This window comes from Neomonachus schauinslandi, chromosome 2 (genome assembly GCF_002201575.2).
Source record: "Neomonachus schauinslandi chromosome 2, ASM220157v2, whole genome shotgun sequence".
In the NCBI taxonomy this organism is placed as follows: Eukaryota; Metazoa; Chordata; class Mammalia; order Carnivora; family Phocidae; genus Neomonachus; species Neomonachus schauinslandi.
This window is the reverse complement of record NC_058404.1, coordinates 16426833-16442187: the sequence shown is the minus strand read 5'-3', so window position 1 is coordinate 16442187 and position 15355 is coordinate 16426833. Positions and strand designations below refer to the sequence as shown.

The following is a 15355-nucleotide window of genomic DNA, read 5'->3' as shown; positions in this document are numbered from 1 at the left end:
ACAGTTATAGTAATAATTGACATGAAATTTTAATACCCAGTTTTTTTTTCATTTGTCCATGTTTTTATTAAATACTTACATTTTGTTTTTATCAGTGTAGACTTGAATCTTAGGCTTAAATAGAACCTTAGAAGTTATTCCTAGCCATTGAATAAGTGTTACTTATTTATTTATAAAAAGTTACATATTTATATATAAAAAGTTATTCCCAGCCATTGAATAAATGCCTTCTATACAATCCTGAATATGGCCTATGAGCAGACATATGCATTTTCCTATACAAAGCGTTATTGCTCTAGACTAACGGTGTTTTTAGAGCTCTGTGTCCTTCTCCAAAGCTGGCATTCTCAAATAAAACATTACCCTCCTCTTTGTTTAATGGTAGTTAACTCAAAATTATAATGTAGCTATCCCATACAGGAAAGATGCTTTTCAGAAACAAAATCATTCTTTCCTAAAAGAGAAGATAGCTGTGTCTATTTCCATAAAAGGACTGCATCCTTGCCATAGAAGACTTAATAATAAAGATGTATAGGAACAACACACAAAATCAAGTGAAGTATGGGTTAAAGCTGTTTATATTTTCAAAATATACTTTTATCCTACAATTTGTTGATAACTGGAAGGTGAATTACAGAAAACAAGGTTTCTTAAACCCCATTTCCCCAAACTCTCCCCCTATTATATATGGGAAACACTTGAAACAGATTGTTGGGGGGAAAAATTATAAGGGCGACTTTATTTTTCATTTGAGGGGTGAGCAAGAGGTAAGGGTGGTGATTGTTCATAAATTCCAAACATGATAAGATACTGTCAGTTACTCAGTGTGGCTTGGCCAAGTATATGATCACTTGATATAGTTTGTTTACCTTATTTCCCCACCACTGTTTTTTATAAATAAATAAATACATACATACATATACGCACATTATCGAACATGTTGTTTCTGTTGGAGCTGGTAATTACCTCAGTTCTTGGACTGAATCTCTATCTCTGGACAACTTCTTCCAGTAAGAAGTTGAAAGGTGGATGTGTCTTTGAATGCTGTCATTGCTGAGGTTATTCTAAGGGCTTGGGAGATGGTTGTCAAGACCTGCATTCTCCCCGATATCAGCAAATCTCTATCCAGTTACCTAGCTTTGACTCTGGCAGCTCGAGGATTATATGAATTCAAAATATTATTCCTTAATATAAGCTCCTAACATTTAAAAAATACTATTGAAAATGCATTAATTAGGTGTAGTGTACTTATTGAATTCCTAAGAGATGAGAATCATTTGGATGCTATTGTCTGGGAAAAATAAACACAAGAGCTGGACTACATTGACTGGTATATAATTTTTTTTTTTACTGGTATTTTCTGATACTAATGATTTTCCTGAAAAAGTAAAAAGGAATTAAAGTGGAATAGCAAACTTCTCATCGGTTTTGTCTCTTGATTCAGTTTGACCATCAACAATGATGTAAGATTTGGATAGAATGTTGCCTCTCCGTGCCATACTTAAATGTTTACCTTTGATGTATACACTTTATTGTGCTTTTTTTTGGAATGACTCTAGCAGTGCATAAACTAACGCTTTGCAAAGCCTAAATACAAATGTTTGAAGGCTATCTTAGAAACACTTCCTTTTATGATCCTTTTATGATTATGTGCAGAAAAAAGAAGGTGTTTTTTTTTAACAAATTACCATTTGCAACTTCTGCAATATATAACCCAAAATGAAAACAGCAAAGAAAAAGCTTGGAGCTCATTAACTCATATGCTGTTTTTTAGAAGCACTACTAGAGATTACTAGTGCACAAATATTTCCAGAGAAGTTGCCTCATTTACAGGACAGTCACCATCCATGTTTATTTATCATTTTAAGACTAAGAAGTAATAAGGGCAGCGACATTTTCCCCATAAAACCATCATATGACATTAACTAATTTTTATAATTTTAATTCTATTTACCAAGATCTTTAAGGTATACTTAAATTAAAAGAAAAACATTTTTTTAATTCCACAAAGCTTGAGTCCTCAGTTCTGCCTGATTCACTCATTTAATTAGCCTAAGAAATTTAAAATACACCAGAACTAAATGAGACAATTAGCCTTCTGTCTTCTTTCATACCAAAAAGAGTCACAAAGGCTTGAATCATGGCCACTGTCATTACTTACAATTATTTCCATTTCAATTTTTCATACCATAATAATGGCTAATCAGAATGGTTAATCATAAAAACCCAATCAAAATTCATTATTAAATCAGCCGAAACAATCAGATGGTACCACTACATCAATGTCTGACTACACACATTTTCACAGGTTGTGGGACTCAGCGTTTTCCTAAAGCCAAATTTGGTTGTTTCGGTCATTCTGCCACCTAATAACGGCAGCTATCTTGTCACCCAACCAACTCGTAGGCAGTGAGCCACTCTTCTGGAGGTAAAAATAATGAATCAGTAAGATATTAGTCAAGTCAAAAATACTCTAGGATCATAGGCTATTGTATTCAACTCAGACCTTTTCAAGTTCAAGAGGCTGTTATACTATGCTGTCTGAGGATGATGAGAGAAAAGCTGCTCTCTACCACCTCACTGATTTTCACGTTCCGTGAGATTTGGGGCAGCTGGGGTCAAAGACTCCGCTAGTATTTGAAGCTGCACCTCACTTCCTTTTTAACTGCCAACGGACCTGGATGGAGGAACAGGGACTATCTCTGACGACTGCCTGCTCAGAACCCAAACGAAGCATTCTGTGGCATGGGTCCCTCCGGGAAGCTGTTGGTGTTCTCAAGCACAAGAATCTCTGTGCAAAACTCTGATTCCACCCCCTAAGAAAGGAAGACAGTCTCTTTTCCTAACAAAAAAGCACCATCCCACAATTTATTCATTTGTAATGACAAGGAGCGACAAAAATGACATGAGTAAGAATATCACAAGACCTTTTTATTTTTTTAATAAAAACAGCCTCTTTTCAGTAACATTTCAAAGAATCATAAATGTTTGTACTAGTTGAAATCTGTGTGAAGAACTGGTGACACACTCACAAAAGTAAATGAAGTCGATGTGAGTGTGTGAGTGAAAATATTGGAAAGATTTATCTTACTGATCCTGCCAAATGAAAAGACTTGGGAAGAGAATCAGCTTGTGTGTATTTTAGCCTTCCCTTTTGGTTTTCTTCTGTTGCTTAGAAGAAAAACATACTTAATGACTTTACAAAATTATAAATCTATATAAAAATTGGAAAACCTGCTCTCATAGGGAAAAATCATCTTTTAATTCTTATTATTTGTTCTAAATTTAAGGTTAGACCTTAATGCAAATTAAGAATTTTGTTTTTTACTAATGATGTACTATATGTTGGCTAACTGGAATTTAAATTTTGAAAAAAATAATTTTGTTCTTTGTGGTAGGTATTAAGAAAAAAGAAAATTTTACTTGGATTAGTTAAAGTGATTCAGTATAGTCATTCACAAATGCTCCCTCTCTTTCTGATTGTTTCCCTCCTCCATTTCCTAAAATGGAGTAACTTTTATTAAGATAAAAGCTCTCTATTAATAGAAGAGAAAGCAAACGTAAGTTCTACTTGAGGAAATGTGAAGTATAATAATTATTCTAAGCCCCAAATCTCATTTCTGACACGGAATTTCTGTCTTCAAAGGAGTCATATGAGAATTTCTTAAAAGCTATAAATGTAAAAAGTCAGTAGGGCCAGATCAAAGGTATAATGTTCGAATTATTTTATAATATTTAAATAAGATCAATTCCTTTGCACCATTTTGTGGCTGAGTACAGCACATGGAAAGTTCACAGAAAACGTAGAAAGTTTTATATTCACCTCCTCCTTTAACCTTGCCATGAATCTTGCAATGGGGTAAAGAAGCCTTGATTAACAATAGCGATGCTGTTGGTTTGCTCATTAACGGCTTTCTTGTGCATTCTGTGGCTCTGTGTATTTTGTCTGCCATTGTACAGGAGTTCAAACCTCTTGGTACCGCGCACAACAGAAGGGCCCAGCCTTTTGTTGCAGCAGCAAACATTGATGACAAAAGACAGGTAGTGAGCGCTTCCTATAACTCACCAATTGGGCTCTATTCAACTAGCAATATACAAGATGCACTTCACGGACAGCTGCGAGGTCTCATTCCTAGTTCGCCTCAAAAGTAAGTATCTGACTGGGTTTCCGGCTACCATGCTCTTAACAGTGATAGTACGGTTTCTTTTCCTTTCAAAAGTTCAGCTCTTGCTGTTTTATTTTTACTTTCCTGAAGGCACGATCAGATTTTTAGCTTAAAGACAAGCATCTAGAACATGGTTCTGATGTTCTGGAGTCCAATCTGCCAGTTCCTGAACATTTCTAGTGAACAGATGCTTAAAACGAAGAAATCACTCTGGTTCCATTGCCACCCTTCTTAGTCATGTCACTATTCGGTGGTAAATAATCCTCTCTGTACAATTATCATTCATTTACTTTTATCTTAAAAAAAAAAAAAAAACTATCTTCCACTGAGGAACTTTTTAACCCTTTGTTTTTACAGGATGTGAACTACTTTGAACACAAGCACAATATTCGGCCCAAACCTTTCATAATCCCAGGCCGAAGCAGGTCATAAGCTCTGAGATTTTGATGTCTGGAGTGCATGTTTCTTTAATAAATCCTTACTAATCACTAAGAAGAGTAACACATAGGTGTTTGGAGTGACTCTGTTCATCCTGAAGCTTATTTCAAAAGCGAAAGAAACAAACTCACTTCACAGAGCAGAGGAGGCCGCTAACCTCCATTTCTGAGAATAAATACTGACAAGATTCTAGAGCTGTGAAAAGTTAGGCAATCACCACATATATTTATAACTAATACCCCTGCTGTTCTGAGGAGCCCATCCAGAACACAGTGACCTTTGAGGCAGGCAGGTGTACTCCATTCCCATGTCAGGAAGGCCCAGCCAGCAGAAACAAACCTGGAAACCAGCCCCAAGTCAGGAGTCAGGAAGCAGGTGGGGCCCAGTGGGAGTGCTGGTGCAGCTTTCTATGCTGGACATTCTCTGAAGAGGCCACCTCAACACCTGCTTCTCACTGCACCTTCAGCCGGCTGGGTAATCCCACTCGTTCTAGCTCTTACATAAAAATAACTCTGCATTCTTATGGATCCTTACAAAGAAAGAGAGGCCACTTGGAAAGGAACTTTTCCACACGGGGGAATATAAGTATAAGGAAAGAGTTGGGAGAGAGGGAGATATGTCGGTTACCCCTCATGGATAACTGTGTGCACACAGCAATAAGAATGAGCAAGCTCTTCATGGCTGTCAATCAGAGAAATAGATCATCTTCAGATGATCCTTTTCAAATAAATATCTTCTCTAGAAATTGTACTTCAACCTAAGGGGGGGAAATTAATGCCCTGTGTTAGCACTTTGGGAAAGAGTGACTTTAGGAAACCGCAAACCCATTCCTCTGACCTCAGCCACGTTAGTCAGCCCCGAGGAAGGAAGTTGGTGGTTAGGATTATTGACTAATGATCTATATCCAGTGTCCCAAACTAGTGGCCCATCTGATTAATTGACAGTGTTTTACATAATCCTCCTGTTGCTTAAAAAAAAATGAACTTAGTAAATGCCTTAAGATGGAACATCTTCTCTCCATCCTGTCAAAATGCCCATCATTCCTGATACCTGGCCCATTTTCATACATGTGTAACCCTGCTAGCCCTTGGGGGTATCCGAGTTTATGATACGTGCTCTGGGTGGTCAGTCATCAATTGACATATGATCTCCTTATGCAGACCTTTCCATAAACTGCAGTCAGGGCCAGAGGATTATCTCAAAATAAGCTGGACAATTTTGTGATATCAGACTCAGACAGAAGCAATAGAGTGGAAAATCAGGAGACGATGCTAAAAAGGCAGTGACTACCAAGTACATCTTCCCCCACTAGAATGGAGCACCTTCCATCTTCCCAGCACCTAGAAACAAGGCTGGGACAAACTAAATGCTCCATAAATGTTCATTAGATAAAGGAACAAAATCCTAAGAGTACCTGATAATATTTTCTGATGGCAAGAAGAAACAAAACTATCACCCCTCTCTCACACATGCAATTCTGCACAAGCCTTTTTTACTTCTTTTTTTCATTCTCTGGTTCCCAGTCCATTTTCCTCTGAATCGTCTCCCGATTTCTCCACATTCAATAGCTTCCCAGCCCCACCCTGATATCATAACACTAGATTGAGTAAAAATGCTATGTTACTGATGAATAAATATATATTCTTTCTAAAGAAGCATCGTAAAATTAATACACTTGCATTCTTTTGACGTTGGTTTAACTATAAGTTCACTAATCTGAACTATAGGACTTCAGGAGGGCATTAGGGTGACACAGATCTTGCCTTTGCTAAAGACCAGTAACACATTTAATTTTATAAAAATTCAGGGAAAGTCAGAGAGATTTAGGTAGCTAATGGCCTTTTTTTATATTTGCATTTTAATTCAAAAATGGTAATAGTGACAAGCCCCTCATACTTTTGTCATTGTAAGGTGCCTTTCAATATAGCTGAATTTGGGAGAGGAGAGAGGAGGAACAGGGATGAAAGACAGGCACCAGCATTTAATCTTAAAGAATTGTAAATATGCCTCTACTACCTTTCCTTTCTTCCTGTGTCCTCTCACTATTTGCTCTAGCTTCTGAATTCCTTGTTCTTACCAAATGATTCTTTTGTCATGGTGGAATTTGAGGTGGCTATCCACCAAGCTACAACTACACATCAATGAACAATTTTTTAATCAGAAGTAAGTGGGAGATGCTAGATTGCTAATATGTTAATCTCCCTAGGGCCTTACTGATAGTTAAGGTTCTTTTAATTATTTCATAATTGAATCATATTAGAAAGTCAGTATTTTCATATGCAAATACGTAAATTTAAAAATTTTATTTTATAGATCCAAATGATAAAATAGAATCTTGTGAGTGGTTTTTGGACAGGTCACATCAAGAAGTTCATCCCAAAAAGCCTGTATACAGGCCAGGGAAATTAGTTCTCTGTCTGATGATCTATAGAGACAAGAAGTAGTTGAGTGTATCACCAAGCTTACAAGTGGTCTTGCCAAGTCATTAAGTCAAAGTCAAAGAAATCTCATTAGTACCTACATTTTCAGTCACAGGAATAGGTCATGGTGACCCATGATAATACCCACAGTGACCAAAGTCCATGAAAACTATTTATTTAAATCATCAGTTCAAGAGATCTTGTAAAACTGTCCCAGAAATTTATAAAAGGTCATTCGTGTTTGCTTAGGGTTTACTTCCTATCTCTTCAATAACTATGGGCCCCTAAATAGAATGATAAAGAAGCAAGGCAATAGAAGACACAATCCTTGCTTAAATAAAATTATATACACAAACATGCTATATACAAGATTACTAATTACAACTACAAGATAAGGTCTATCTGTAAGTTTTGACTGCTCATAGTTTATCTATCTACTCTATGCCTAGCTCTATGCCTGGCACACAGTAGGGTCAGAGTAGCTATAAATGCTTGCTGACAAGGTTCACTATTTTAAGCCCAACTCTCCCAAGATTTAACTCAGTGTTTCAAATCCCAAAATTACAATTTAATATGCTTCATTGCACTTACGTTAAATCAATATAATCCTGAGTAAACTGCACTATAACTGAAAATTTACTTTTATTTTTTACCGACTGAGGTCAACTTCAGGAGCTAGTACAGTGTTGAGCTTACAAAAATGGTAAATAAGCCACTGGGCATTTTGTATGTGATTAACCAATTTAGAGATTGGGTTTTAAATAGGCTCTCAACAGCCAGGAAGTGAAGGAGCACATCCATATGTACTTGCCTCATTTAGGTCATGCAGGTGGTTGCAATGGATAACACAGGACAAAAAAAATTTTTTTAATCCATTTTGTGACATGGGTAGTCCAGACTAAGCAGGCTACAACATTGATGAAGTCAACAAAATCAATGTCCAATATCCTTTTGGTTTTTGCTGTCTATATGGGGCTAAGGTTAGCATTAGTAGCCCTAGAGAGTAAATGCAAGAGTCACACTTAAGCCCTAAGAGAAAATGGGCTTTGAGATAAACACCTCATATAAATTGTTCTCTGTCTGGAGTTTATAGCAACACTAACCTGCAAGCATGATAGAAGTTTACAAATACTAACATTTCTTTTGGCTTAGTCTTAAATGACTGTGCTTTTAAAAAATCTCAGTATATTCCATTTTCTTGTAAAATGCATTTCTCACGCTGCACTTAAAATGCATGTAGAAAAATGACTTTAGTCACTGGTGCGTGAGCTGTAACTAGCCTCTTATCCAGATTCATAGAGAATATGAAATCTTCCTAGCTGTTCTTGAAATTGCATGACTGGCCTTTCTCATATTTTAATAACAAGTCTCCTCAATTGATCTTTAAAAGGAAATGAGAAATATGCATGGAAATACATGTGTGCCTCCAAAATTGTTACATGAAATAGCTATGTATGAAAGAAATATAGCTTAGCCCTACGTAGTGTCCAAAGAGTCTAAGACCACCTTATTTGCCCTCTAATCAATTAATTTCAAGGTGACAAGCACTTATTGGCTGTTTCTAGAGCCTGTCTTAAATCACTGAACAGTTTATTAACGTGTATTCTTCACAAAATTAAAGAATGAAAGTAGAAAAAGTTAAAATCTTAACTGTAAGACATTTACAAAATAGCTTTAAAACATAATCTTTATCACAGAACCTTCAAGTTCCCAGTTACTATTCAGTGAAAGCCTAAGTGCATTTCAGAAACACTTCTCATGAAATGTTTAGCCTAAATATCTGATTGGATCTTCATGCTGCATGGTCCCTTACTAATTGTGAAGGATCATTCAGGAATATTTTGATTTTAGATACTGCAGCTCATAAATGTAAAAGGACATCCAGCCAATGTCATTTCCCTGCACCATTTGTTTGTGATGTGGGCCAGTTTAAAATCATTTGGCCTATTTTTTTTAAGATTTTATTTATTTATTTGAGAGAGAGAGAATGAGAGACAGAGAGCACGAGAGGGAAGAGGGCAGAAGGAGAAGCAGACCCCCCGCCGAGCAGGGAGCCCGATGCGGGACTCGATCCCGGGACTCGATCCCGGGACTCCAGGATCATGACCCGAGCCGAAGGCAGTCGCTCAACCAACTGAGCCACCCAGGTGCCCTCATTTGGCCTATTTTTAAAAAGTAAAGATAGCTGCATCTTTCCTACCTCACATACAACTCTGTGTGTAACCCTCCACATGTTGCCCTAGTAGAACAGAGCCAAAAAATGCAATATCACCTGTAGTTTTTAATTTTCTTGCACTTTTTTCAATCAGGAATTTTGAAATGTCTTCCCTTTATAAAACACACCCTAGCCGGAAGTAACCATTTCATTCAAATTTGATTTAATTCACATCTTACTTTCCGTCTTCAATTCCTTTTAACCTCTCTGTACCTGTTCTCTGTGTTCTGTCTGGGTTTTCTGATTCCTGTGTCACCTCTGTGTCACGTGGTCATTAAAACAGTGGATGCAGCACTCCATCCGGCATTGATGGCAGCAGCGGACGTAGCACCCCTTCTTCTGTCAGCACTCTTAGTACTATTTGCCCAGGTGACTTGAAAGTTGCTGCTAAGATGGCCCCTAACATTCCTTTGGAAATGGAACTTCCCGGTGTGAAGATTGTACATGCTCAGTTTAATACTCCTATGCAGTTGTACTCAGATGACAATATTATGGAAACACTTCAGGGTCAGGTTTCAACAGCTCTAGGGGAAGCACCTTCAATGAGGTAATGCGAGTCTTTTTGAACCATGGGCATATTAACTAAACACATGGGCAATGTCAACCTTACGGGTGTCTTTTAACATTGTCGTAATTGAAAGAAAGCTATGCGGAAAGCTTTAAAGAAAAAAAATACTAGGGGTGTATTGCAAATATCTAGACCTAAAGATAAAAGTGAGTTCAAGAATTAACTAAGTAGAACTTTACGCAACAGAGCACAAAACAATGAAATCAGGGAAGGAGCAAATGTCTATCTCCTTTAGAAAGCCACAGTGTTCTTTACAAACGTCTGGTACAATCCTTCTCAAAAGTAACTTACAATCTAGTATAGTCTATGCTTCTTCTTTGGGGGTCAAAAATTGGGAAAGGAATGGGAGGTTCAGAGGAATTTTAAGAGGTGACACCTCTTGTCTCTTTTAGTGGTAGCTTGTGGAGAGGTGATCATTTTTCCATTTAGAATTTTTACCATGAATAAAGTTTTATAAGCTCAAGCTATTAATGTAAATATTTAATTTCCATCGGTCCCGATTTGGGCTAATTTCTTCTTTATTATGAATATTTCCTCAAAGTGCTTTTGCCATCAAGTTTTTTTCAAATAAAGACTTATAAGATAATAATTTATTACTTCTTTCAGTATTATATAACCACTTTTTATAAATCAAAATTTTATAATGTTTTAGAGTACTATGTAACTATATCCCAAAATAGCTCTAGGGATGAATACAATGAGATAATAAAGGTGTAATGTATCTCAAAGCCTTTTTGCGAAGAATTTCAGATATATAAGATGATGATTTTAAGATATGATATAGGTAGTAAAAATATGTGCAGATAGCAACTACCTTTTCTAGATAATGCAATTAAATGCCATTAAATAATAAAGCATTTAGTGCCTGACATGTAGTATTATTGAGGCATTTTCTTATTGTTCATCATGAATTATATTTGTAGAATATTAAAATAAAGCTGCTATCATTGTTGTAAGTGAATTACAATGTGCTTATTAAAAACAATGTAATCAATATAACTGACGTATCTATGAAAGTTTCTACATTATGTATTTTCACATACAAGCTGAATTTCTTCCATTTATAAGCAAAACGATAACTTTGTTGTTCTCAGGAGTTAACAAATTAACCCTAAAACAAAATTAAGCCATACCTTTCAGCTTAATATCAGAAATGAATCTGAACTTTACTGACAATTTTATGACTGAGAATAATCAAACTGGGCTCACTCTTGCACTTCCTACCATCTGTATATTGTCTCTTTTCTGAGAAAAGTTAATTTTGTTCACATTATAATTATATATCCATCAGACATGAGTGTTATTTCTTTTTATCACTATTCCCTAACAGTCACATTGTACTTGCCCTCTAAAGTATTCTGCCAGATGGAGAAGTGCTGATGTGACTCCCAGGTTAATGAATGACATCATGAAAGTGACCCATGTGAATTCATACCATATTTTTAACTGTACAGAGATTAACTTGAAAATCCTGAATCTTTGCTCAGGAGTTACTGCAAATATAGTGATTATTGCTTATCCATGTCTTGTGGCTTCTTGCACATTCCATGCCTCACAACGCTCCTGACACTGCTTCACATGCCATCCTGTGTTTCAGTGAACCCACAGCCTTGGTGCCCCCCCAGTCAGATGTGTACCGGATGCTCCATGACAATCGGAATGAGCCTACTCAGCCTCGCCAGTCGGGCTCCTTCAGAGTGCTCCAGGAATTAGTGAATGATGGCCCTGGTGAGCAGCCATGAATACCTGCTGGAACAGTATTGATGGAGGAGAGGATAGCAAACATACTGGGAATGAAAGACTAAAAATTGATTTAGTTCAGTGATCAATGAATCTTTCCTCAGAAAGATTTGGATGGCACTTGGTTTAGAAAAGGAGCTTCCAGAATGTATCCAAGTAGCCACCAACCCGGTGATAAAAGGACACCAAAGACAAATTCCATCCATAGTAGTCAAGGGGCTAGTTTGGCTCAAAAATCATTAGTTAGAATTTTAAATGGATATTGCAAAATTTCTCAGCCTACCCCCGCTCCACGGTGTCATCATCATCAAAATTTTAAAATAACACTGAAATGAACCCTTACTATGTTCCAAACCCTGTGCTAAGTGTCTTGCATACTTGATCCCTTAATCCTCCCAATAACCTGTGAAACAGGAACTATTATTTTTCCCTTTTAACAAACGAGAAACTGACACACAGAGAGAGTGGATTTGTACAGAGACACAGCCAGTAAGAAGCAAGGCTGAATCTCTAGCCCACTACTGCTGTCTTCAGGGCTCATAATCTTATCAATGTTTTTCTACCCCAAAAAGATATACACAGTCTTTTAAAAGTTGCACAAAAATGGGGCGCCTGGGTGGCTCAGTCGTTAAGCGTCTGCCTTTGGCTCAGGTCATGATCCCAGGGTCCTGGGATCGAGCCCCACATCGGGCTCCCTGCTCAGTGGGAAGCCTGCTTCTCCCTCTCCCTCTCCCCCATTTGTATTCCCTCTCTCGCTGTGTCTCTCTCTGTCAGATAAATAAATAAATAAAAACTTAAAAAAAAAAGTTGCACAAAAATGCAAAATGCCCTACTAAGTTGGCTACTTAAAAAAAAGAAACTTACAAGTGTTGGTGAGCATGTGGAAAAACTGGAACCCTTGTCCGTGGTTGACGGGAATGCAAAATGGTGCAGCCACTGCGAAAACCAGTATGGTATTTCCTCAAAAAGTTACACACAGAAATTACTGTATTATCCAACAATTGCACTCCTGGCTATATATCCAATGAATTGAAAGCAGGAACTCAAAGAGATACTCATACACCAGTATTCATAGCAGCTTTATCCACAATAGCCAGAAAGTGAAAACAACACGTATGCCTATCAACTGATCAAGGGATACACAAAATATGGTCTATCCATCCAACAGAACATTAATCAGCCTCAAAAATGAATCAAATTCTGATACATGCTGCAATATGGATGAACCCTGAAAACATGCTGGGGGAAATAGGCCAGACAAGAAAGATAAATCTTGCAGGCATCCACCCCTATGAGGTACCTGGAATAGGCAAGTCGTAAAGACAGAGAGTGGAGGTTACTGGGATCTGGGAGGAAGGGGGGATGGGAAGTTACTGCTTAATGGGTACAGAGTTTTTGTTTGGGACGATGAAAGAGTTCTGGAAAGAACTGTTGGTGATGGTTGCACAACCTTGTCAGTGTACTTATTGCTACTGAATCACACGTTGAAAAGTGGTCATTATGATCCATCGTATGTATGTTCTGTATATTTTACCACAATAAGAAAAAGAAAAAAAAAGCCAAATGTTCTCTGATCCTTTTCGGCATTTTATAACAGCTCCCCCCAACAGCGACGACAACTTTTAACAAATCCTTTTTGGAAAGGCCCTACTTCTGAACAAGTGATGCTTGAAGCTGTCCTCCTCCTTTTGAGATACTAGTTCTGGCACAAATTAGGAATTCCTTAGGTTAAAGTGCACACCTTAAAATAGAAGTGAAGTACAAACTGTAGCCAGCTGTCCGCTTGCCGTAAATGGAAACACTTTGTTTTTCAGATGACCGTCCTGCTGGAACTCGGAGTGTGAGAGCTCCAGTTACCAAAGCCCACGGCAGTGCTGGCAGCGTTCAGAAGATGCCAATCTGTGACAAATGTGGGAGCGGCATCGTGTAAGTCCCAGTTTTAACCCCGGCATTCACTCTAAATCTCGGTATCCGCTCTCGGTTTCTAGTCGGTGACTTGAACTATGTCCACAACATTTAGCACATTTTGACCAGAACTCCTTCAACATGCCCTAAAATTGGCATATAATGTGAGTCAGCAACAATCTGGACTTATAATTTCAGATATATTCCCATTTAAAAAAAAAAAACTGTCCTCAAAGCGTATTTTAAAAATTGCTTCTGAGAAGCATAGCTTCACTTCAAAAAGCCCTCCCTTGGTTAATGTGTAGTCTTTAAATACTTCCTCTTTTGTATAAACTGAAGAAACCAAATATGAGGGTCATCAGGTTGTTCATGAAAACACATTATCTTTACTCGGTTTCTTAGGTTGCACATATATTTAAGTATAACTTTTAAAAATACAGTCAGCTTCCATGTCAAGGGCCCTTGTGTTTGCAGAGCCACACTTGCTAATTCAAATCTCCAAGTGAACCAGATCACTTCAATCTCCCCACTGCAAACGCCCCACATGGCCCCTTCTCCCAGCCCCAGAGGCCCCTTCTGTGCCTCTATATTAGTTCACACACTGCGGCACCATCTGTCCAATGATCCAGGATTCATCCCAAGAGGACAGTGGGAGAGAAGCCTGGTTAGAGCAAGGAGTGGAATGTGACAAAGAAAGAAAGAAAAAGAAAGAGAGAGAGAAAGGGAGGAAGGAAGGAAGGAAGGGAAAGAGAAAGAGAGAGGGAGGGAGCAAGGGAGGGAGGGAGGGAGAGAGAGGAAAAGAAAGAAAGAAAGAAAGAAGAAAGAAAGAGAGAAAGGAAGAAAGAAAGAAGAAAGAAAAAGAAAGAAAGAAAGAGAAAGAGAGAAAGGAAGGAAGGAAGGAAGGAAGAAAGGAAGGAAGAAAGAAAGAAAGAAAGAAAGAGAAAGAGAGAAAGGAAGGAAGAGAGAAAGAAAGAAAGAAAGAAAGAAAGAAAGAAAGAAAGAAAGAAAGAAAGAAAGAAAGAAAGAAAAAGAAAGGAAGGAAGGAAGGAAGGAAGAAAGAAAGAGAGAAAGGAAGGAAGGAAGAGAAAGAAAGAAAGAGAGAGAGAAAGGAAGGAAGGAAGGAAGGAAGGAAGGAAGGAAGGAAGGAAGAAAGAAAGAGAAAGAGAGAAAGGAAGGAAGAGAGAAAGAAAGAAAGACAGGAAGAGAGAAAGGAAGGAAGGAAGAGAAAGAAAGAGAGAGAGAGAAAGGAAGGAAGGAAGAAAGAAAGAAAGAGAAAGAGAGAAAGGAAGGACGAGAGAAAGGAAGAAAGAAAGAAAGAGAGAAAGAAAGACAGGAAGAGAGAAAGGAAGGAAGGAAGAGAAAGAAAGAGAGAGAGAGAAAGGAAGGAAGGAAGAAAGAAAGAGAAAGAGAGAAAGGAAGGAAGAGAGGAAGAAAGAAAGAAAGAAAGAAAGAAAGAGAGAAAGAGAGAAAGGAAGGAAGAGAGAGAGAAAGAAAGAAAGACAGGAAGAGAGAAAGGAAGAGAAAGAAAGAGAGAGAGAGAAAGGAAGGAAGGAAGGAAAGAAGCAGGACCGGCAGCTCAGGAGCAAAGAGGATCTCATAAAACACAATAGCTTATGATGGTACCAAAAGCAATTACTGCTCCTAAGTTGGGGTAAACCGTTTTGACGGCAGAGTTGAGCCTACCCACCCATGGAAGTTCCACCTCTGCCCTTTGCTCTGTTTTCTCTGTGCTCCATAGAGTAGAGGCTGCAGCGCCAAGATAGAAAGCAATCAGAGGGACTTCTAGATGTGTCGGCAAGCTCGGTCAAAATCAGAATCCTTTGCAGAGGTATTTGCCGTATCTCTATCATGTTTTCCTCTTTCAAAGAAACAATCGGCATAGATCATGAGGGCAGATCCTATA

At 37.9% G+C, this 15355-nt stretch overlaps 1 protein-coding gene across 4 annotated transcripts in view; it reads left to right on the top strand.

Moving 5' to 3' along the window:
• Positions 1 to 15355, top strand: part of PDLIM3 (PDZ and LIM domain 3) — a 31866-nt gene that overhangs the window by 15513 nt on the left and 998 nt on the right. For 2 of the 4 annotated variants that reach the window (XM_021694132.1, XM_021694131.1), the window contains 3 exons: positions 4524 to 4591; positions 11405 to 11535; positions 13362 to 13473. In XM_021694132.1, coding sequence (XP_021549807.1) covers positions 4524 to 4591; positions 11405 to 11535; positions 13362 to 13473 — 311 coding nt within the window. Of the gene's footprint in view, positions 1 to 3960; positions 4149 to 4523; positions 4592 to 9522; positions 9787 to 11404; positions 11536 to 13361; positions 13474 to 15355 lie in introns of all 4 variants that reach the window. The other 2 variants (XM_021694129.1, XM_021694130.1) reach the window with 2 other exon arrangements.